Genomic DNA, 23,906 nt, shown 5'->3' with positions numbered 1-23,906 from the left:
CAGCTTAATGTTCTATATTTTGTCTATGCTTTTTAGTCAAATTAAATCCCATTGAAATACGTAGGAAAAACTAAACTATTTACAGAAAAACGAATGTCCACAGACTCTAAAGGAGATATCGAAATGCTTTTTGCTCCATTATGTTCTACGCGCATTTATTTTGCCATCATAGCCTATGGGCATTGTTTTCTGTAATTTGTTTTAGTCTTTCCGGAAATAATATTGTTCGGTGTCATTTAACTCGTTGCTTCAGTGTAAAATAAATCAAAACAGAAATGTTTACCTGTCAAAGAAGACGCATACACGTTCCGGAAGACCGATCTTCAAGAATTATCATCCAACCTTTAAGCCTACGTATTTCCCAATGCAACAGCACTGTCTGTAAGTTTCACTGTAACTATGGGTTTCCTCGATCTCCATTGCAACACAAGTAATACACCTCACATAACCATGTTGCTCTCGCCTTGTTCAAAGAAACGCGGAGACCTGCCTTACATTGAACACTATCAGCTGCTTTACAAACACACGCCACGCCAGCCACATGGCAACACTACGCCGTTAAAACCTATTATGGCTTTTAAAATACATACGCAATGACTCTTTCCCATGTTTCTATGCATAAAACAAAACAATTTTTTTACACAACTCATTGGCGACACGGCCGTCTGGGAGTGCATCATATTAGTAAGCACTCTTTCAACACAAACTCTGGACCGACTTCGATAATTCAGTGCTCCATTAGCATTCAGGCTTTTTTATTTATCGGTAAGGACTCTCCGTTAGATGAAGGCGGCATTGGCTCGTTTGCTTGGGTCGGTCCCCGTATAGTACGTTTTATGTGGATACCGGAAAGCGGCGTAGTCTTCCGTGTTTTTTTGCGATGTATTAATTATTCTTCATGGCACTCATTACAGATTTCGTATTGTTTTACTGTTTTTTGAAACATTCAGCCAGGGTTACTTTCGTTTTCATAAGTCAGTTGTGCTTTATTATTAAAAGGATACACTTTTATAATTGACAAAAAATATTTAAAAAATAAAGCAGTTACAAGCCAAGTGATATTCCATACAGCACACAAGTCGACACCAATTGCCAGGAGACAATAATATTTTGCTTAATTCATTCAGCTACAGCTGCCAACTTTGAAAAATGCAAGAAAGCTCAGCACTGAAGCCTAATAATGGATACATGTGGAGGAGTAATCTTATTTGAAGGGTGGCAGCGGGTGGAATGTGCAGGGTTTTTGTAAAAAGCCATTTAGAACCGCTTGTGCATTCATTACAATGAACGTACTTGGCTTTGGTACACTGTGAAATGGTGAAAAACATGGACACTACGAGGGCGAGATGCTCATGTACACTTAGTTTTTTTTTATTGTGCATGATGGAGGCAGTACAGCAAGCAGGTTAATGACAGATTTTGGGGCAGCCAAATTTTGAGTGTGCCCTACTCTGGTACATGTGGGTATTCTCAGGCTACACCAGCTTTCTTAAAATAAAAAGTGCTCGGATATAAAGTCTAAACACTAGAAAGCAGCTATACGTTGGCAAGTGGAATATTAAAAAGTCTTGTGGCTCTCTTGGGTATATATTTAAAACCTTAGTATAGTATTGTTAAAATGTCTACAGTGCATCTCAAAGATGTCATCTTTAAATAAATCACACATACGTATAGTCGTGAACATTTTGTATACAATGTATAACTTGCCAGGTAGCTCAGTGGTAGAGCTGTTTGCAATTGGAAGCTTGTGAGTGGAAATCCAGGTTGGTGGTTGACTTCGCGCATCTTCCTTCCGTTGTCTATAAATTGAGAACCACTCTTTGGGAACGGCAAGTGGTTGTCAGATGCAATCTCCTTTGCAACAGGAGTGTGGAACTTCCACAGCTTGCTCAGAACTGGAAACAGGAGTTGCACACCGCCTCTGCTTATGCGAGGAGGAAATTACTACCTTTTAGGCTGTATAATCATTACACCGTTTAAATTCTGATAGTGTACTTTGTATAAATTATGTTTAATTATAAATGCAGGCAAAATAATCACGTCTAGAATTGTGGACATCATGAATAGTGGTGCAAGGATGGCTATGTAGTTATGGGATACACTGTATCTGCCAGGTATTTAACATAAAACAAAACCCGTCAACGAATCATCCACTTACAATTTTAGCAACGCACCACCCTCTTCCGCTACCGGAATTCTCAATCCCAGGAAGGTTCTTGTCTCCTTGTTTCAACCAGTACTGCTCAGATTTTCACCAAGCTGAGAATGTACACAAAGTCTGGATTGGGCAATTTTACTCGAGTATTTTTAGAAGTAACTTGTCCAATCCAACAATTTTTGTTTGTGCACTGTTTGATTTATTCTGCAACATGGTTTTTGTTGCCATTTCTATTTGGTTGTTTTTGCTCTGCTGTATTTTTTATGTAATTTCTTTCATCAGTCACTCTTGAGTTATCGCCTGATAAAACAAAATAAACCTATAACTTGAAAACCCGACACTTGCTCTTTCCTCAGGCATTCCTTTCCTTCACGGATGTCTCACTCCGGGCGACCATTAAACAACCACCAACTGGCAGAGCCAACTGGAAACTAAAACCGGAAAAATTATCCTAGCAACACATTAGTGTCCGATAGAGACGACAATTCTCTAACTTGTGGAAATGGATGGAGTGAGCGAGCCAACACAGCACCAAGTTGCAAGATTGTGCATCAATTCTGTGTCAGTGGCACAGAGATGTCAGGATGCTGACTGTTGCAAATGCAGCTGTTGCTGCTGGGTGGTGGTAGCTGTTGCTGGGAAATAGGAAGACAAAGGTGGAGGTCCTGGTTTCGGAGCCATTGGACGTGTCATGGCCAAACCTGCACAACAAAGGGAAAGATGACATTAGAAGTTCAAAAGGTTTACCTTGGTGAAAGGCCAGAGGGAGAAAAGGATCTTTGTAAAGAATATAAGTTTCATTCCCATATGAGTCTCTCTATATAGCACGGTTGGCTACAATTAGCATGGTTGGCTACATACAGTGAGAGAAAAAAGTATTTGATCCCCTGCTGATTTTGTACGTTTGCCCACTGACAAAGAAATGATCAGTCTATAATTTTAATGGTAGGTTTATTTGAACAGTGAGAGACAGAATAACAACAACAAAAAACAGAAAAAAGCATGTCAAAAATGTTATAAATTGATTTGCATTTTAATGAGGGAAATAAGCATTTGAGCCCCTCTCAATCAGAAAGATTTCTGGCTCCCAGGTGTCTTTTATACAGGTAACGAGCTGACTTTAGGAGCACACTCTTAAAGGGAGTGCTCCTAATCTCAGCTTGTTACCTGTATAAAAGACACCTGTCCACAGAAGCAATCAATCAGATTTCAAACTCTCCACCATGGCAAAGACCAAAGAGCTCTCCAAGGATGTCAGGGACAAGATTGTAGACCTACACAAGGCTAGAATGGGCTACAAGACCATTGCCAAGCAGCTTGGTGAGAAGGTGACAACATCATTAGACCTCCTTTGCCAGTACCAAAATATAATAATAGGGTTTTCCCCCTTTTTTCTGGCAACAAAACTGAAACCTTTTTACAAGGATTCATGTCTGCATTAACCACAATACCTGCAGTCAAAATGGAAACAAAAAAAACATACTATAATATATGCATTGTCCTTGAAACTGATTGGTTCACACCAAGGGACGGCTTTCTTTTGAGCCTCGACCCAATTGGTGTTCGACCAGGTGACGCCAAAAGGCGTCACCCGCAAGGTCCCCCCATTAAGGTCCTGGAGTGGCCTAGCCAGTCACCAGACCTTAATCCCATAGAAATCTGTGGAGGGAGCTGAAGGTTCAAGTTGCCAAACGTCAGCCTCGAAACCTTAACGACTTGGAGAAGATCTGCAAAGAGGAGTGGGACAAAATCCCTCCTGAGGTGTGTGCAAACCTGCTGGCAAACTACAATAAACGTCTGACCTCTGTGATTGCCAACAAGGGTTTTGCCACCAAGTACTAAGTCATGTTTTGCAGAGGGGTCAAATACTTATTTCCCTCATTAAAATGCAAATCAATTAATAACATTTTTGACATGCGTTTTTCTGGATTTTTTTGTTGTTGTTATTCTGTCTCTCACTGTTCAAATAAACCTACCATTAAAATGATAGACTGATCATTTCTTTGTCAGTGGGCAAATGTACAAAATCAGCAGGGGATCAAATACTTTTTTCCCCTCACTGTACAGTACGAAAGAAATTCAACAATTTCAGCAACATTGATTTGACAAACTCTGGACCGATTTTGACATTTAGTGTCTCATCAGCAGTCAGGTTTTCTTGAAGGAATTGTGAACTCTATAGGCAAAGGCCCTCACTGTCATAAATGGGTGTCCCAGTCTGACGCAAAACCGTACAATACATGACAATAAACCGTATTTTCCCGCATACGCATATAAACCCACAGACGCATATACCCCGCAAAAATAGCGTTTTGTGTAAAACACATTTCAGATAGCCCGCACCTCCATATGCGGGGGCATGCATTCATATCTTTAACGTCGTACCCGCAGCTTAATTCCATCATATTAATACGAAGTTTACATTTGTAATACATTCTACCCTTAATTGTTAACATAAAAATCATAACGTGCACAAAGAAAACAAACTAACCGGCAAACGAATGAACTTAAAACAGTAAATAAGTAACAAAAGTAAATAGTCAAAAAATCATAACGTGCACAAAGAAAACAAACTAACCGGCAAACGAATGAACTTAAAACAGTAAATAAGTAACAAAAGTAAATAGTCAATAAATAAGTAACATATCACTGGTAGATAAGTATGGTAAGTAGTTTTAGCACTGGTAGATTGCGCACTGCGCAGATAATAGCAGCACTACGGTAACGCTGTCGCCTCGCCCCCAACCCCCCCCACCTCTCCCCCCAGCTGCCCCACCCCCCAACCCCCACCTCTCCCTCCCCCCAACTCTCCCGTCGCCTCCGCAGATCTTGCTCTGCCCCCCCACCTCTCTCTCCCCCCAGCTGCCCCACCCCCCAACCCCTCACCTCTCTCTGCCCAGCTCTCCCGTTGCCGGTAAACAGTGCGCGCACTTCAAATATTGTCGTTTAATTGTACAAACAATTCATTTAAAACGTGATAACATGTGCAATTGTAGTGCGAGTGGTTTATTCAGCATTGCTTTAGTCAAAGGTAAGTGTTGCATAGTGTATAGTCCTACCATGAAAACATTTAACGAGTTATGACATGTCACATGTGTAAGTGTAAAATATTTTTGGGATAGCCCGCACCTCCATATACCCCGCAGGGTCTTGTTTTCTTTGTAAAAAGTGGTATACCCAGCGGGTTATATGCGGGAAAATACGGTAATTATTGAGTGTCATTGTGGACAATATAACAAAATAAATGGGCAATACGCATCCTTCCCATAATTGTCTTACTGTATAAAATGTGTTAAAAAAGTGGCTTTAATGTGGAGAGATATGAAAACTAAATATGGGTAAATAGAGTATGACACCCACCAGTCACCCCCCGCACAGGAATAGAACCGTCACGTCGTTGTAGATACTTGGCATCCAGGCCGACTGGGTCACTCAGACTTAGCAGTGGAGAGAGAAAATGGGACAAGGGGGAGTGAGAACATAGGGTATGAGGATAAACAATTAATCATCTGGACTTTTATCTGTCTCTACATTCATAAACTAGTGCAATAACCACCCTAATTACATTCAATGTTTCTGTCCCTTAATTTTACTTAAAATGGTTTACTAGTTATTTGTCTGAGTCAACATTCGTTACAGGAAATGTGTTTGATTTAATATTAATTAATATTTTGTCGTCTATTTTTAATTGGTTGATTTTGCTCAGATTTCTATTTGGCTGATTTTTTTCTGACTACATTTATTTCCTGATTGTACATTATTACTGTTTTCATAATTTCGACTCCTCAGGCTAACTTTTCAATTTAATGACTGGTTGGCTGGATGGGGGTAATGTCTCACTTTCGGCTAGGGAAGGCAGAAAGGGGGGCCGTCGTTGTGAGAGGGAGTACCCCCCCACTGCCTCCGTGAGAAGGCGCCTCCAACAGTGGTGTGCTTGTGGTGACCATCTGGGCGCCAGGCTGCACACACAGCAAGTATCACCATTACTTTCAATAATAGCATCACAGCCCAACTAGTTGCATCAATACAACTACTACCATCACTGACAGGACCAACATCGTGCTGGAGGAGTCATTAGCACAGTTGGTTCACGCTGCAGCAGGCAGTATTTACCCTGTGTTTGACGGTGAAGTTCCGCATTGGGATGCCTGTGAGTGGAGACCCCAACCCCATCTTTAAAAAAAGACACATTCACAAAGGAAGAAAATTAGTTGGAGGTTGGAACAAGAAAGCACCCATCAGACATACTAATTAATCCCATAATATAATGAACACGTTCTGCCCAAACAAACATCAAACACACCCTTTGCCAGAGGATTTTGACAGTGAAATAAAAAGCAGGTGTTTGTGGAAGTCTGTTGCATTTTGTATAAGCCAGGATCTCAGCAGTGCCAGCTCAGAGTCTCCCAGCCACACGACCACATCTTTGACAGGGTTGATTTCACGTCATGTGTTTTTGTCTCACCGAAGTGGCCGGGGGCTGAGCTGGGTGGCATGGGCGGTACACCAGGGCAGCGTCGTCGTCTCTCTGCCGCTCCCTGGCCCCAGCCCGTCCCCCCACGCCAGTGCCCTGGTTCTCATTGAGCTGCTTGTTGAGCCATGAAATCACTGCCGGGGGACACAGGGCATGAACCTCAGCAGGAACAAAGAAAAATATCCCCCATAAAGCCTTAACAGACTCTTGAGGCAAGTGCTGTTAGCGATCACTTATGAAGGCCGGGACAGTACATGAGGCAGATGGCCAACACCACGCCCGGCTGCCTTTTACTCAAAAGAAGCGATGTTGACACATTGCACCAGGTACTCATTTGAGGCTGAGTTGACCTAGGGGAGCCCAGGATCTGCTCAGATAATCGTCACTGGTTTTGAACGTGAGTCAGAATCGAACTAGGGTCGCTGGGTTCATAGCAGAGCACGCTAACCGCGACACGGCTGCAAACACACACACACCCGATCAATGTATGTGATACGAAGCACATATGGATATGCACTTGTGTGATTTTGTGCAAGTGTGTGTTAGAGACGCTCACGAGCAGAGCACTGGGTGGCTACAATGGAGCAAGGTGCACAGTGGGTAGCATAGTTGATCCATCTGCCAGTCACTTCAGTCAGTCAACCCATAACACCTGGGTCTGTCTCATGACCTCCTGCCAGCGAGCCTTTAATACTTCATGTAATCACGTCAAAATGCACGCAGCCTGGCACAAGTGCTGTGGTGATGTCACTGCCACTTAGTGGTGAACGGTGGCTGTTGTATTAAGGCGTGGTTAATTGCATGTGAGCAAGTGGTGTGTGCGTTAGTCCAGCTCCCACTTGTGGGCAGCGGTAGTGTAGCGGTTAACACGCGGTGCTGCAAACCCAGGTACCCAAGTTCGATTCCTGCTCCCGGCTATCAACAGTGACGATTATCTGAATCTATCCTGGGCTTCCCCTAAGTCGACTCAGCCTTAAATTAGTATCTGGTAAGGTGTGTAAACATCAGCACTGGGGCGTGGTGCTGGCCACCCAACCGCCTCGTGTGCCGTGCTGGCCTTCATTAGGTGCTTGCTAGCAGCACTTGCCCAAAAAGTCTGTTAAGGCTAGACGGGGGGGTCTTGTTTTATATATAAACTCGTGTGCGAGGGTTTTGCATGACAGGCGACAGCGTGTTTCTTTGGTATGTCTGGGGCACTCTCCTCACCATTCTCGTTGGTTTTCAGTAGCTGTTTACTTTCCTCCAACTTCTCCACTGTCGCCTCTAACTGCTCGCTCAGTTTTGCAGCCTAATCACAAGCGCACATGCACACACACGAACAGGGGTAATAACAACAATCACACAATCATGGAGGAGGTTGTCATCAACATATCATGCCCATCGACCCTCAGCACAAACATCCATCAGCTCATGAGCATCTATTTCCCTCGTGCTGCCCTAATGGTGATGCCTCAAGTGCTACCTTGATAATATCCTAGTGTGAAGCCACTGTCACCCCCTCTTATGCCAAAACTCCCCATTGTAAGGCCCCCTTTGATCCTTCAGTGCCTAAAAATGTCCCAACTACTGCCACCACCCTGTGCCACTCATTGCTCAGGGCTATGCTAAACTGGCTCAATGGTAACAGCAATGCCCAATCCATTGTGCTTCTTATTCCTCTTGCTTATGGCAGAATGACTAGCAAATTAATTAAAATTTTAAAACCACGTGATGGCTTTAGATGAAGCTGCATGAGTTGTTGCTGCATTTCTGCTGAATGTAGTAGATTCGGAATGTGCCCTACACTTTGGTCAGCATCCCTAGTGCTTCCACCTCCATGCCCCCCACTCCCACAAAACTACCCACCCGCCCCACGGTTGCACCTGCTCCTCTTTGTTGCACAGCGCGATACGCAGCTCAGCGGTTTCCTGGCGCTCGCGCTGGAGGCCGGCATCACGCTCCGCCAACAGCTTCTCCTGCTGTGTGGTGACAGCGTTCTTGAGGCGCACTTTGCCCGCCTGGGCCTTCAGTTCGGCCTGTAAACGCTTGATGATGTCATTTGCCTGGGGGAAGGGGATGAGTGAGCGGTGAGCGAACAAGTGGGCAAGTGAGTGAGTGAGTGATTGAATGAGTGGGTGTGTGAACAGATGAGTGAGCGGGCGAGTCAGTGAACAGGGAGCACATGGGATGTGATGTCGTCATAGACTGCAACATGATGCACATTAGCTGGCTTGTCAACCGTTTTTATCATTGTATTTCTACACAAATTACATACCAACCCTTTTACAGAGCAATGTGGGCAGATGGGGTGAAAAAAATTTGGATAAGAGAGGGGAGACAGAAGCAGAGGGTCAGGAAGGTACCTTGAGCAGCTCCTCGGAGAGCGATTTGATGGTCGTCTCAAGCTTTCCCCCCTGCGTCTGCTTCTCATCCAAACTCTCCTCCAGCTTTTTCTGAGCATCACACAACAACGTGTTTAGTACAAACCTTCCCTCTGTCTATCGTATGAGAGGCTTGTTACACAAAATATTGAGGGCTCCTCTGGGACAAGTTGCTATATCATGTAAACTGTGTATATTCTAAGATAACCAAGGATTGTGGATGGTTAGGCCTTCATCCAGCAGTGGATCGATCATGGCTGATTATGGTAATGCTGACCCATGCTAGCTTATTTTAAAAACTTTACAATCCACTTTATTGGATACACTTACCCTTGCTATAGAAATGTGTAATTCCCACCATTAGCTCAGGGCTGATTGTTGAAATGTTCATCTGGGCAGATATTTTTGCAGCAAATCATTTTGAATATTTAAAAGGAAATGTCAGTAGAAGGACCCACTCACACTTTTACACTCGCACATTCACTAGAGGACAATGGGAGAACATATAGGCATACCTCTTATAGTGCTGCCTCCTATAACGCTATTTCCTTCAACGCTTTGGCCTGGAGGAAAATTCCTGTGCGGATCAACCCATGTATGGAATAAAGTAGACGTGCCGTTGCCTGTAGGGGCATGTCTTTGCCCATATGTGGTCTTGTGGAACCTAAATCGGTGTCTATTTTAAATTCTGCTCATAGTCGATCCGAAAGCCACGCTAGAGTATCCATTCATCGAGTGTTAATCACTGCATCGATTAACTGGCGATCCATGGATCTAGTAATCCCATTGGTTAGTACTGTATAGCTTCCCGCAGAACGTGTGTTTACGGCAGATGGTAGTTAATCTTAAGCAAGCTCCGATAGAATGCACTGGCGAGTACAGAACTTATTGAATGTTTTTCATGTAATCATGAAAAGTTTTTATTTTTATTTATAAAATGCTGTAATATATCATGTATACAGTATTCTTTGGGTCTTTCGGTAAAGATAGGTTCAAAGAAAATAAAAAAGAGAGCAAAGCTGCTGAGGCAAAACAGTCTGCCTCAGCAGCTTTCCTCTCTTTTTTCCTCCTGATGACGAACGCTTGTGTTGCAATCGAAACGTCGTAGTTTTTTTTTTAACCTATCTACGTGACTTTACCGAAAGACCCAAAGAATATAGTATCATTAAGGTTATTACTGATATTGTATTACCCTCATATCGCTCATAGGTAAAAAATTAGCGAACGGAAACATCTCCATTTGAACAATGTTATAATGACCTCCCATAGTGCTCAGTTTACCAAGATTCGCATCCTGAGTGCTATAGGAGGTATACCTGTACAACCAAATTCCACACAGAAAGGCACCCAAGTCGGGAATTGAATCCAAGACATCTTGCTGCATCATCCTGCCGTGTATAGGTAGAGTGGGTGAGGCGCCACCTGCTGCTGCCGCGTGGTGTCGAGCGCTTGCCCCATGCGTTGCACGAGCTGCTCTTTGTCTCTCGCCTCCTGCTCGAGTGAGCTCACACGTGAGCGCAGGGCCACCAACGCTGCATCGGCATCACGACGCTCAGACTCATGTGCGCCAGACTCACGGCGCAGCGACGCTGCCTCCTGCTGAACCCGAGCACTCTCCTGCATCGGCAAAAATAAGGAAAATGGGACAGCGTTGTCATTGTCATGGCTGCCACCAGCAACACATGGGTGAGGGTCTAGGCTGTGACTAGAGACTCTGACAAGTGGGTTTCCAAGTTTCAAGCGTATTTTCATTCAAACAGGTGGAGGAGTATAATGGGGAAGTGGCGTCACATGTGCTGTCCAGTGCGATGACGTCACGAGACGTGACGTCATGCGCTCGGGGCAGCAGAATGACTTCAGGCTCAAGTATAAAGGGGGGACCCCGTGACGTAAGCGGGGTCGTAGCTGGAGAGTAGGGTCCGAGAAGGGTGGAACGGGGAGCCAGGGGCAAGAGGGTAGGGATAGGGGAGAGCACAGTGCCAGGCTAGACGTGGCTGTGCTCCTCGGTCGGCCGTGTTGGCTGATCCCACGGCCGGCGCACAGGAGACCGCACAAGGCAGCCGGCTGTGTCGGGACCCAGCCCGGGACCCCTAATTCCCTTGGGAAGTTGTTCACCCCCGTGTACTGTTAAGATCTGTAATAAACCTAAGGCGAAAGCCCTTAACTTACCTCAGCTTCCGAGTGAGTCGTCGGGAACTTCTCAACACAGGTAAGAACTCAAGAGACCAGGATAGTCTCATTTGCAAGAGTGACCCGAGTCACCAAAATGAGAATGTGTCTCGAAAGGTCCACTTATCAACCCCTTGTCCCCCATGCCCTCCCCGTGTTCACCTCCTCGAGGGCACCGATCCTGGTGCGTGCATCCCTGAGTGCCGTGTCAGCTGCTCGGTGCCGCTCGGCAGCGTCCCGTGCAGAGGCCTCAGCCTGCGACGTCCGCTGCTGCAGCTGCGAGCGTAAGCGCCGCTGCTCGGCTTCCAGTTCGCGTCGCTCCTCCTCGTGCCGGCGCCGGCCCTCCTCCTCCACCTAGCAATGAGAGGTGGTGAAGGTGGGGGTGCCACTTCAGTTACTTTGTTAATCAGGACGTTGGATGAGTAGGTGGGCAGAAGCAAGGAGGTAGGCAGGGAGGTAGACACATGCAGAGGCATACAGGCATATGAGCAAAATATACAGGTGTAGAGAATCCACCAGACGAAGATTGAGAGTCGGCACTTTTCTTTATTCCGTGCGGGGCCACGCCGCACGCGTCAATCCTCCTCCGTTCCCCTCCAAGAAGCGCCCCGTTACCTCTCACCCCCTTTCCTCGTGACATCATCCTGACACTGTACCCTTGGATCACGCGAGTATTTCGACCCTTGGATCGAGTATCAGCACTACACAGGCAGAGGCAGGAACATGGGGAGAGGCAAGGGGATGTAGGGTGCTGCCCGGGACTCACCTGCTGAAATTTGTCTCTCTGTGTGGCAATCTCGCGTCCATGCTGCGAGGAGATCTCGCTCATTTGGCTCGACCACTCAGCTCGCACGCGCTCCAGCTCACGGCTCCGCTCTGCCAGGGTCTATGTGCACAGCGACATACAAAAACAACCGCCATTTTTCCATTAAGTTGCAGTGATGTCAACACAGCACTTGTGCCAAGCTTGGTGTACTTTGAGGCCACGTCAAGTGTCGAAGCTTCGCTGACAGGGGTCATGGGGCAGACACAGGTGTCATGTGTTGATTAACTTGGATGACTAGAGGATGTACCACCTGTGCTTCCCACTGTGCCACTTTGTTTCAGCCACTTGGTGCTCCGCTCGTTGCGGGTTGAAACATTTCTTACAAATAAAACAACTAGGATTACATATAGCAACATTGTCCTCTTCTTCGAAAACTTTGCAGGAAACTCCTGATAAAGTCGTAATAATATAATCAGTGAGGCAATTATGAGTAACAAACGTGAATAGTCAATACATGAAAACGCAAATGTTTTGTTCGAAATAGCATAAACACATTGGCAAGCAACTATTTATTGAAAGGCAATATACCCTCACACATATATAACTCACTTGCTGGGCATAGGCGAGTCTCTTTGTTAGGTCCTCTTCGGTTTTCTGTAACCTGGTCTCCAGCGCAGCATTCTCATTCTTAACAATAAATAATTAAAACTTTTAAAAGGCAACAAAGCACGTTAAAATAATTATTCTTACAATGTTTCACTGGAAACCCTAGTTGAAACATCTTATTTGCAAGGGTGTCTACCGTGTCAATTTCCACATACTTAATAAACGTAATTGCGAGTATACACCTATACTTACAACAAAAACCGACTATTATCAGACTGCTGGGGCACGTGCTGTTCGTGAGCACCTATTAAGACTAGCACAGCACACGAGGGGGTGGTGTGGCCAGACAACACTTGGCCACCTTTGTATCCCAATGCTGATGTTCACACACCACACCAGGTACTCATTTAAGGCTGAGTCAACCTCGGGAAGGTTAAAAAACGATTCACATATTCGTCACCGATGTGAGGTGAGGTGGAATCAAACTCGGGTTGGACAAAACGGCCTACTTGTCACAAAGTCCGTTACGTAGTGTGCCAACCACTATGCTATCACTCCCAATGTACACATATACACATTCTCACTTGCTCAAATAGACCCACATCCTCACCTACACTCATAAACAAAAGCCAAGATCTCCCATGTAGCTTACACACTGTTCGGGCAAGTGCTGTTAACAAACACTTATGAAGGCCAACACGGTAGAAGGGGGTGCCGTGTCAGTGAACTATTCGTCAATACATTTGACCTAGCATGTAAACACACTTTACAGTGCTTTATCAACTGGTAAAAAAAAAAACTGACGCTCACTCAGTCGACGTACCGATGCAGCTTGTAAAACCACCACAAAGCGCTGTATGAACTGGTAAATAAATCACTGAAGCTTGCTCAGTGGATGTACCTATCCAGCTTAAAACCACCAGGGTACTTTATCTCCTACACAGAGTGCTGTGAATACTGTATGTCCAAAAACACTGAGGTTCTCTCAATGGACATACCCACTCGGCTTATAAAACCACCAAGTGGCCTGACTGTAGCAACGAGGCTTGGCCAGTGAAAGGGTTTGCCCAGCTTGCAGACAACTCACCTTGAGGCTGCGCAGGCAGGAAGCCAGGTACTTTTTAAGATCGCCGTCGGAGGCGGAGAGCAAACATAGAGAGAGGTGCGTCAAGTGCTTGAAAGGGTTCGTCTCCACCACTGAGAGGTAGGCGGTGCTGCCACGGTCTGCTGCACCTGGACATTGCAGCTGCAGCAGGAACCTGTGTGAATGTGAACACACACATACGTGAGCACACTGACTCAGATGCACGCACCTCCCAGAAAATCACAGCCACTGGTGTCACGACCAGCACCACTGCATTCACCACTGCTGCCTCCGTAATGTCACCAGCGTAGCACATCCACATGCACCACAACGGTTTGTCAACGCTTTCACAAGTACTACTACCAGCAGCAACACCATGACCAGCATTGCTACATCCACCACTGCTGCTAGTGATTTGTCAGCACCACCCGCTGGCATTACCACCACCATCCAGATTTCCTGGGTAAACATGCATACTAAAAAATAAAAAAATCCACCATTTACCATGATGACCACTGCCATCTCTACCACCGTGAGCACAACTACCACGAGCTGTAGCATCGTTCAACACCACCACCACCACCACGTAACCATCAGTAACACCAGCAACATCATATACTACCACCACCCACCATCAACACAATATGCCATCATGACCACATACCGAGGCACATCTTTGTCCTGTTCCTGGATGCAGAGTTGCAGGAGGTCGATGAACTTCTGCGGGAAGGATGTGAAGTCCACTAGCAGGCCCTGCTGACTCTTAAGGCTTCACACATGCCCGCACGGATATACGCATACATACAAAACCCAGCATCACACCATGCAGCGGTTTGGAGGCACTTTTCTGTGAGAAGTCACCTAACTCATCTGTAGTACAACATTTTGCAGGCGAGGGTTAGTGGATCACATTTTGTGAAACTCACTTCTTTTCGATGGCAATACAACAGGTGGGTTAATTTCCATCTGTACGGAGATTGAGTGTTACCCCCCCCCCCCACACGCATGGGTTTCCTCCAAGGCATATAAACATTACTTTATGGAGTTGGCCAAACATCCTAATATAGGACCACAGAGCTTGGATATTTATTGGCACTGGATCTGGTTGTCTTCTAACTTGTCTGTGGTTTCCAGAGCCTCTGTGCAAAACACGTGCGAATTACAAAGTCTATAAACCCCACACACGCAAGGAGAATAAAAATGTAGTATACTATACAGAAATGGCGGCAACCTGCTTTTTGTCCTGCACACTAATGGTCACCACGTCCTTTCCGTGCATGCCCAGGGACCAGCCACTGTCAAATTTACTGTTGATGTCATTAGAATTTGCATCCCTTTGTCAATCTATTGTTGGATGGAGGGGTTATTTGACCATATTTCACCACGAAATAAATTACTTGATTATGCTGCGCTGACAGTGGTACACAAGCACAACAAATAAAACATTACACTTTTCAACAACACTTCCTGAAAATAAATATACATACTTTTTTCAAGCAGTATTGTTGACGAATGCATTGAGTTTTATTCTTATACTTCACCACGCTGGTCAGCCACAGTCGGGTGCAATGAATGCCTGCTCATCTAAAAACTGAGTGAACTGTGCATCACTGAGCAAAGTTGTGGTTGTGTGGGCAGGTTCATAAGGGCAAGGATTGGGGCTATTTGTGACCAAGCTGTCGCTTAGCAACTGCAGTGAACTGCCAACACGCAATGGGCAAAAATAGACACCAAAATAATAAAGCACACAGACTACTCCTACCCCACTTTTTTAACAACCTTGTTTCTTCCCTTAACATCGTAAATCTTCCTTAAAAAAATATCCTGAAGCAGAAGATTAGTGCTGGATCCAACTGCATTTGAAAAGTATTATTTATAGCTTTCATCCTTACCCATGTATTGACATTTTAATTATGTGCAATTTCATCGAGAAACTGTATGATGTCATCATGTGGTCTGGGACTGTTTTTGCTGTTCTATTGCTGCCTTGCCCAAGTTTGGGAATTGGTGTAATTATGTAATATGAACTTATGTACTTTATCTAATTTATTTCTAGTGATTTGCTTACCTTTCCTATACTTTGCACTCCTACAGTTTTTTTGTATCGTATCTTGTAAATTGTTGACCTACAACTACTGGACATCTGTGAAAAAAAGCTTCATATCTAATCGGAATTATCCAGGATAAATATAGATTCTGATTTTGGATTAAATTTCAAGTTGATTTTGTGAAACCAGATGAGAACTCAAGAGACCAGGATAGTCGAATTTGCAAGATGGACCTGGATGGCCAAAATTACCAAATAAATAATTATATTTTAAAGAAAACTTTTTTTAAAAACACGCTTTTATGAAATGTGCTAGTAATGGCAGAACTCCACGTCTCCAGGAAGTGGCCCCGAAGCTTGCCATAACGTAAGGGACCGTGGCCAATTATAGCCAACGTCAGTTGACCGTGGACAATTAGAGCCAAGCCGAAACATAACATATAAAAATTTTTTTAAATTATGTTTTTTTTAATGATAAAATATAGTATTGTCATCAGTATGACATAAGTATACCAAGATTGCAGTCGATACCACATTGGGAAGTGGGTTAAAATTGAGTTACAATATTTGAGGATACAACAAGAAGAGTTAAAAGAAAGCGTGTAATAACATAGCATAAAGTATCGCAATGAACAAATAGAAACCAGAGCAACAAACAGAGGATAGGGGTGAGGAGTCAAGGGATAGGGGTGAGGGATCAGGTGAGGAGAGTGTGTGGTGAGGTACCTCTGGAAGTCTTCATCTCCAAGGTTGAGGCTATAGAGGAAGAAGGGGTCCGTGTCATCTGTTAGCCTCACTGTGAGATCCTGTGAGGGTGCAGGTCACAACCGCATCAGGTCACAAGCAATGCATGACACGAAATATTTCACATTTTTGTTAAACAGCATCCTCGATTTAAGCTGCCAGATTCAGGGGAGACCTGGTGCACTGTAATTATAAAGGCACAGATATCTTATGAATAAATTAAGTTTTTACGGAATAATCTCTTCTGCAAGGTGGCTCAATGGTAGATCGAGCAGCTTAAAACCAGAAAGTTATGAGTCCACAGCCTGGCTGGGGGTTGACTCAGCCCATCATCCCTCTGGGGTTAATAACATGAGTTGCAGTCCAGATCATGTGAGGACATTGCTTTGAGTTAACTATTTTATAAAGGGGATAACTTCAGGATTCAGAATTGGAGATACCCTCTTAAATAGAAGATGCAAGGTCCCAAGGGGAGACACTACCTTTCACAGAAGATAATCTATTTATAGGGGAAACCCATACAGGGGGAAGATTCATAACACAGAGTATACCGTTTATACCGTTTATTCGACAAGACCAGTGGTTCCCAAACTTTCTGAACTGACGGACAATATAAACCCTAAAATATGTTTAGCTGACCACCGTGCACCAATTAACTTGTTTCAAAATGATCACTCTGTCACTGTAAATGTTTATTGACAGGCCATCAAAACAGGCCTTTGTGGACCAGAGGGTGTGAAGTCACATTGGACTAAAGGATAAGGTACAGGCCTCCTATGCCAGGGTTTATGGGTTTGAGTCCTCCCTTGGGTAATTGAAACGTTCACTTGGCAGTTGTATTTAACAGACAGGTATCCTTGTCTGTTTACATACTAGTGTAATAATCACCCTTTTTTTCATTTTTATATTTCTATAACTTAATTTGACTATGGTTTTTCAAAGTAGTTTGTCCACAAATTTTTGTGGCAGAAAATGTATGCTCTGCTGATTTATATTTTGTTCTGATTTAATTAGGTTGTTTTTGGTTTGATTGTCACTTGCAAATTAGACGATCCATGACCTTTGAAATCTCAACCTGTTAAACAAAATAAACTTAATCAGGATCTTTATTCAGACTGGAGGAAGAAGAGCTATTAAGCTCTTCTTCACAGATGTCCAGTAGGGGCTGGTCAGCATGTTACAGCAAACAGTACAAAAAAAACGAACCACGATTCTAGCCACAGAGGCTGAACTCAAGTCCAGATCCCCTACCCACCTTCTTGAGGATCGGGCTGGCAACGGATTGCAGCTCAACTGTTACTCTGATGTCTGTTCTCCTAAATCGCACATGCACCCATGTGAACATAAAGCAAATGACACAAATGCACATGACAGAGCGAAAGTTACACAATAGATATACACGATACACACAAAATGCAGGAGATAAAACAGACATTATACACACACAAAACATGAATCACCAACACGCGTGATATACACATGACACACACACTTGTACAAATGATAAACGTACATATAGACACAGGTGGACACACACAACCATAAATTAATTGCACGGGTGCACACATTCAACATGTACTCCTTAAATACACAACCTGAAGGCGGCAGCTCCCCAGCTTGTATTTAAGGTCGATAGCCATGACTGGCGGCAAAACAGCACTCCTAAACCACTTGGACAACAACTTTGACTGTTCTTAAAAAGCAGTAAAAGCTTACTATGTTTACACGAGGAAAATAAGCAAACCTATAATTGAACCTTTATTACACCATCACCATCATTAGCCACACTCAATCCACTGCTGGACGAATGCCTCCTCTGGCTGTCGCCATCTCCACGGTCCTGCCAGGTGGTTCAGCGTTGGGGGTTGACTCAGCCCATTATCACTTTAGGGTCGATAAAATATATATTACTTCAAACAGAGGTTGTCCTATGGCTAGCTTTGACCCTGCTATCACACCTGGTTCAGAGCTGTAAACAAATCTTCTCCATCCAAGATGGTGCAGAATAATGGACCATCAGGAGTGGTTGTGGATCATGATTTGGTGGTAGGGCGTGGTACAGCGGTGTCTGCTGGGTGTTTTATTTGCACCGCTCACCGTCCACACGGTTGACGAGGCTACATTTTAACTTGAGACCCCAGTGATAAGAATCAATCAAATCTACACATGCCGGACGTGGGCCGTGAATGCAACACCAAACAGACAACAATGTTGTCCCACAAACGTAAGTACTCTAATGCTGCCAATGATGGCAAGGTGCTCCTAACTCCCTTTCCCCTGTTCAAGTCCAGGCTGAAGACGTTATACTCTTCTCCTCTGCCTTTGACTAACTTCTTATTTAGATAAAATACATATGTTCAGTGTTTCTGTGCAGTCTTGAGATGCGGTCGCATTGTTATTATATTAATCAACATAACATCATAGAATCACAAACGGCCTCAGGTATATATTCAGAGATCCAAAGACTCACAATCTTCTGCACTTAAATATAAACCATAAAATATAAATCAGAAAATATATCAACTACAAAAATGACATCATCAATGGCATGTTAATATTAAGAACAAATAAGGGAAACTTTTCCTAACATTATTATACTGTAGTAACTCTATCAGCTAAGAACGGATGCGTCAGATACAGGCTGACATCATTACACTGATATTACAAAAACAAACGAATGGCAATAACAATGGAACCAAGACCAATAATTACTTCTAAATTTACCTCAGTTAAAAGTAAAAAAAAACTTGTCCTCTGCCTAATGAGTTTTCGCAGTAATTTTCAGGTCATTTTGCAGCATTGGGTTGTTTGGACAATACCAGTTACATTGTTTTTTAGATATTGGAGGAAACCGGATAATTTAGATGACACCCATGCAGAACAGGGGGAGAACAGACAAACTAAAAAACAGCCGCCATTCGTCATGAAGTGATGGTGACGTGATCACGGCGCCTGTGCCAGGCCAGGTGCACTTTGGGGCCACGGCAGGTGTCGAAGGGTAGCGAACAGGTCACCGGACAGACCCAAGGTGTCATGGGTTGACTAAGATGACAGGCACCGTACGTAACCAACTGTGCAATTCGGAGGTGCGGGGGGAGGACAACTAAACGCAGGTGCACCACCTGTGCCCCCTACTGTGCCAATTCGCTGTGAGCGTCGCCCCCCCCCCCACTGTTGATGGAGGGCGACTGCCTCCAACCGCCAAGTAGCGACGTCCTTCACGAGCCTCCTCCATAGAGGCCGATCTTGACAACGCTGGTATCGGCAAGCCCACTCAGCTCCATGTCTCGCAAGCGTAGAAAAGCGAGTGTCCAACTGTTGCCGAGGAAATCCAAAACTTTGTAAGGAGCGACAGGCCAGGTAGCTTAAACGCAGAGTTACGCAGCCGATGCCAAGCCAGACATCGGCAAGTTCACTCAGTTCCGTTTAATAAATCCCACCCGCATCATGCACACCTGGGGGGGAGAACACACAAACTTATTCTTGCTGAGATGCGCGAGTGTTGCCCTGCGCCACCATGCCGCCCGTTTGCGCTTTGAAACCGTTGAAAATCGACTGTCGGACATTCTTCCCCCTCCTCCTTACCTGTCGTCGCAGTCCTTGGCCCTCAACAGGAGCGACACGGCGCTGCAGAACAGACGCCGCTGCTGCTGATCCTGCGCCGCCATCACGGTCGCCGCGTCTCGCGCTCAACTTTCCCGCCCTCGGCGCGCGCCGCCAGTGAACCGGCGAGGATCGAATCCGCAAGTCAGAGATTGGCGATTCCACACGATGTCGTGCTCGGGTGGGAATCTATAGATCCGGCTTGGCAGTGGGAATCGATTCGACTTTTTGATTACGTCATCGTATGTCGTTTCATGGTGACAATTGTCTGCGGCGTATTGCCGACGTCATGTAACGCACTGAGTGAACTTCGCGTTTTCCCGATCACTTTTCATACCCACAATCGTCGCAGGTGTTGCACTGTACACATTTGTCGCCAATTCCCAAATGAACGCACGATGCATTTTTCGATTTAAAGCTTTCGTGACTGCAGGGATTCATCTTGGTTCTTTCGGTAAAGTCACGTATAAGGAAAATAATAAAATAATAAAAATAAAACATTTTTTCTTACCTATAAATGTCTCCGCGCGCGCGCTTGCGAGAGATTTGGCTCTAGGATGGTGGGGTTTATATAGAATAAAAACTGCCGGCCGGCCGGCACTCCCAAAGCCCCGCGGTGGGAATAGGCTATTCCTTTTTCACGTCCGTCACCTTTAAATTAGTTAAAGTAACGATTTAGTGGGGTTTTGCTATTTTTATTTATTTATTGCGCTACATCGACCGTACCAACTCACGCTAATTGGGGGGGGACCTTGCCTAGTGGTGCGCGTTCGGTCCAGCTCAAGGCCTCACCTCGCCACTCTCTCACGTGAGTACTTTCTGCTATAGAATCACTATATATTGCTATAGAGTCAGCATGTACTACTGTAGAGTCGATATATTGCTATAGAATCAGCATGTACTACTGTAGAGTCGATGTATTGCTATAGAATCAGCATGTACTACTGTAGAGTCGATATATTGCTATAGACTCAGCATGTACTACTGTAGAGTCGATATACTGATATAGAATCAGCATGCACTACTGTAGAGTCGATATATACTGCTATAGAGTCAGCATGTACTACTGTACACTCGATATTTACTGCTATAGAGTCAGCATGCGGGCTCTTTAATCCACTTCACGTGACGCTTTAATCCACCATGCGGGGCTCTTTAATCCACTACATGTGACGCTTTAATCCACCATGCGGGGCCCTTTCATCCACTACACGCGACGCTTTAATCCACCATGCGGGGCTCTTTAATCCACTACACGTGACGATTTAATCCACCATGCGGGCCTCTTTAATCCACTACACGTGACGCTTGAATCCACCATGCGGGCCTCTTTAATCCACTACACGTGACGCTTGAATCCACCATGCGGGCTTTTTAATCCACTACACGTGACGCTTTAATCCACCATGCGGGGCTCTTTAATCCACTACACGTGACGCTTTAATCCACCATGCGGGGCTCTTTAATCCACTACACGTGACGCTTTAATCCACCATGCGGGGCTTTTTAATCCACTACACGTGACGCTTTAATTCACCATGCGGGGCTCTTTAATCCACTACACGTGACGCTTTAATCCACCGTGCCGGGATCTTTAATCCACTACACGTGACGCTTTAATCCACCATGCGGGCTCTTTAATCCACGCTTTAATCCACCATGCGGGGCGCTTTAATCCACTACACGTGACGCTTTAATCCACCATGCGGGGCTCTTTTATCCCCCTACATGCAGGTATTTAATCCAAAAGACGTAGCTGTTTAATCCACCACACGTGAAACTTTGATCCACCACATGTGGCTATTTAATCCACCACATGGGACATTTTTATCCACTGCACGTGGCTCTTTAATTCACCGCACGCAGCCCTTTAATCTGTAGTGCCGTGAATTCACTCGGACGACAACCGTCTCTTTTCCACCGTCACTTTTATTCCATCGTTCCGTACACACAGTAATTCTCCTCTTCGCGCTCCGCTAACTAGGACACGCCGATTCACTTCGGCATCGTCCATGCTTCCCCTTCCACACACAGTGGTTCTTCTTCTGTCTCCTCACACACAGTATCCTGTCTGTCTATTCACACAGTGACTATCTATCTATTCACACAGTGACTCTATTCACACACAGTGACTATCTCCGCTAACGCTAACTCTCCCTATCGCTATTTACTGTCTTTGGGGTTCGGCTCTCTATTCTTCCCTAACATTGTCAGCTGTCCTCTTCGTATCTCTCCACCTCTCACCAACAATTGCCCAGCAACAACTCTCTCTCAGTTCAAATCACCCCGCGTTTTATCCCCTCTCGCATTAGCCTTAATTAATTGCCACGTGGCTCGCTGGCCGTTTCTCGCCAGCTCGCACCTGTCCCCGACGACAGACTTCGAGACGCCACCACTTAACACTAACAGCCTCTCGACCAATCACAGCCCTCGTGCCACGACTCCCTTAATTACTTCAGGTTGTTTACGCCCCCCGTGACTCGACCACCTGTTCGACCTCATGTGACCCGTTCTCCTTGTCTGTATGTACTGTATGTGGCCAATTCCTATGCGTATCGTTTACTCCACTACAAATCTACCAGACGCAGCTCGTTAATCAATCACATGCAACTCTAATCCACCTCATGTGGCTATTTAATCCACCTCATGGGGCTTTCTAAAACAACACATGCGACACTTTAATCCACCGCACGTGGCTAATTAATCCACCAGACGCGGCTCTTTACTTGACAAAACACAACTCTTTAATCCACCACACACGACTTTTTAATCCACCACACACGACTTTTTAATACATTACTCAGAGCTCTTTAATCCACCACACGGGGCTCTACAATCCACCATTGCTGGGCTCTTCATTCCACTGGACAATACTCTTGAATCCACCACATGCAGGGACTTTTTAATCCACCATACGGGGCTCTTTAATCCACTACACGTGACGCTTTATACCACCATGCGGGCTCTTTAATCCACTATGCGTGACGCTTTAATCCACCATGCGGAGCGCTTTAATCCACTCCACGTGACGCTTTAATCCACCATGCGGCCTCTTTAATCCACTACACGTGACGCTTTAATCCACCATGCGGGGCGCTTTAATCCACTTCACGTGACGCTTTAGTCCACCATGCGGGGCTCTTTAATCCACTACGCGTGACGCTTTAATCCACCATGTGGGCTCTTTAATCCACTACATGTGACGCTTTAATCCACTATGCGGGGCTCTTTAATCCACTACACGTGACGCTTTAATCCACCATGCGGGGCTCATTAATCCACTACACGAGACGCTTTAATCCACCATGTGGGCTCTTTAATCCACTACAGGTGACGTTTTAATCCACCATGCGGGGCGCTTTAATTCACTTCACGTGACGCTTTAGTCCACCATGCGGGGCTCTTTAATCCACTGCACGTGATGCTTTAATCCACCATGCGGGCTCTTTAATCCACTACATGTGACGCTTTAATCCACCATGTGGGGCTCTTTAATCCACTACACGTGACGCTTTTATCCACAATGCGGGTTCTTTAATCCACTACACGTGACGCTTTAATCCACCATGCGGGCTCTTTAATCCACTACACGTGACTTTAGTCCACCATGCGGGGCTCTTTAATCCACTACACGTGACGCTTTAATCCACCATGCGGGCCTCTTTAATCCACTACACGTGACGCTTTAATCTACCATGCGGGGCTCTTTAATCCACTACACGTGATGCTTTAATCCACCATGCGGGCTCTTTAATCCACTACATGTGACGCTTTAATCCACCATGTGGGGCTCTTTAATCCACTATACGTGACGCTTTAATCCGCCATGCGGGCTCTTTAATCCACTGCACGTGACACTTTAATCCACCATGCGGGGCTCTTTAATCCACTACAT

At 45.1% G+C, this 23,906-nt stretch overlaps 1 protein-coding gene across 1 annotated transcript; it reads right to left on the bottom strand.

Annotated features, from left to right (window-relative positions):
* Positions 1 to 960: 960 nt before the first annotated feature.
* LOC116936807 (spindle assembly abnormal protein 6 homolog) lies at positions 961 to 20,201 on the bottom strand. The gene is made up of 17 exons (XM_032949760.2): positions 19,994 to 20,201; positions 17,664 to 17,724; positions 16,391 to 16,470; positions 14,282 to 14,386; positions 13,621 to 13,792; positions 12,537 to 12,614; positions 11,928 to 12,047; positions 11,324 to 11,515; positions 10,415 to 10,609; positions 8,975 to 9,064; positions 8,495 to 8,674; positions 7,839 to 7,920; positions 6,624 to 6,766; positions 6,272 to 6,331; positions 5,999 to 6,117; positions 5,519 to 5,595; positions 961 to 2,859 (listed from the first exon to the last, which is right to left on the bottom strand). The coding sequence occupies exons 1-17, from the start codon at positions 20,074 to 20,076 to the stop codon at positions 2,738 to 2,740; spliced, it is 1,959 nt and encodes a 652-aa protein (XP_032805651.1). The 5' UTR covers positions 20,077 to 20,201; the 3' UTR covers positions 961 to 2,737.
* Positions 20,202 to 23,906: the final 3,705 nt, after the last annotated feature.

This window comes from Petromyzon marinus, chromosome 1 (genome assembly GCF_048934315.1).
Source record: "Petromyzon marinus isolate PM22_M1 ecotype Great Lakes invasive population chromosome 1, UKy_Petmar_22M1.pri1.0, whole genome shotgun sequence".
Classification (NCBI taxonomy): Eukaryota; Metazoa; Chordata; class Hyperoartia; order Petromyzontiformes; family Petromyzontidae; genus Petromyzon; species Petromyzon marinus.
This window is presented reverse-complemented; position numbering and strand designations above follow the sequence as displayed.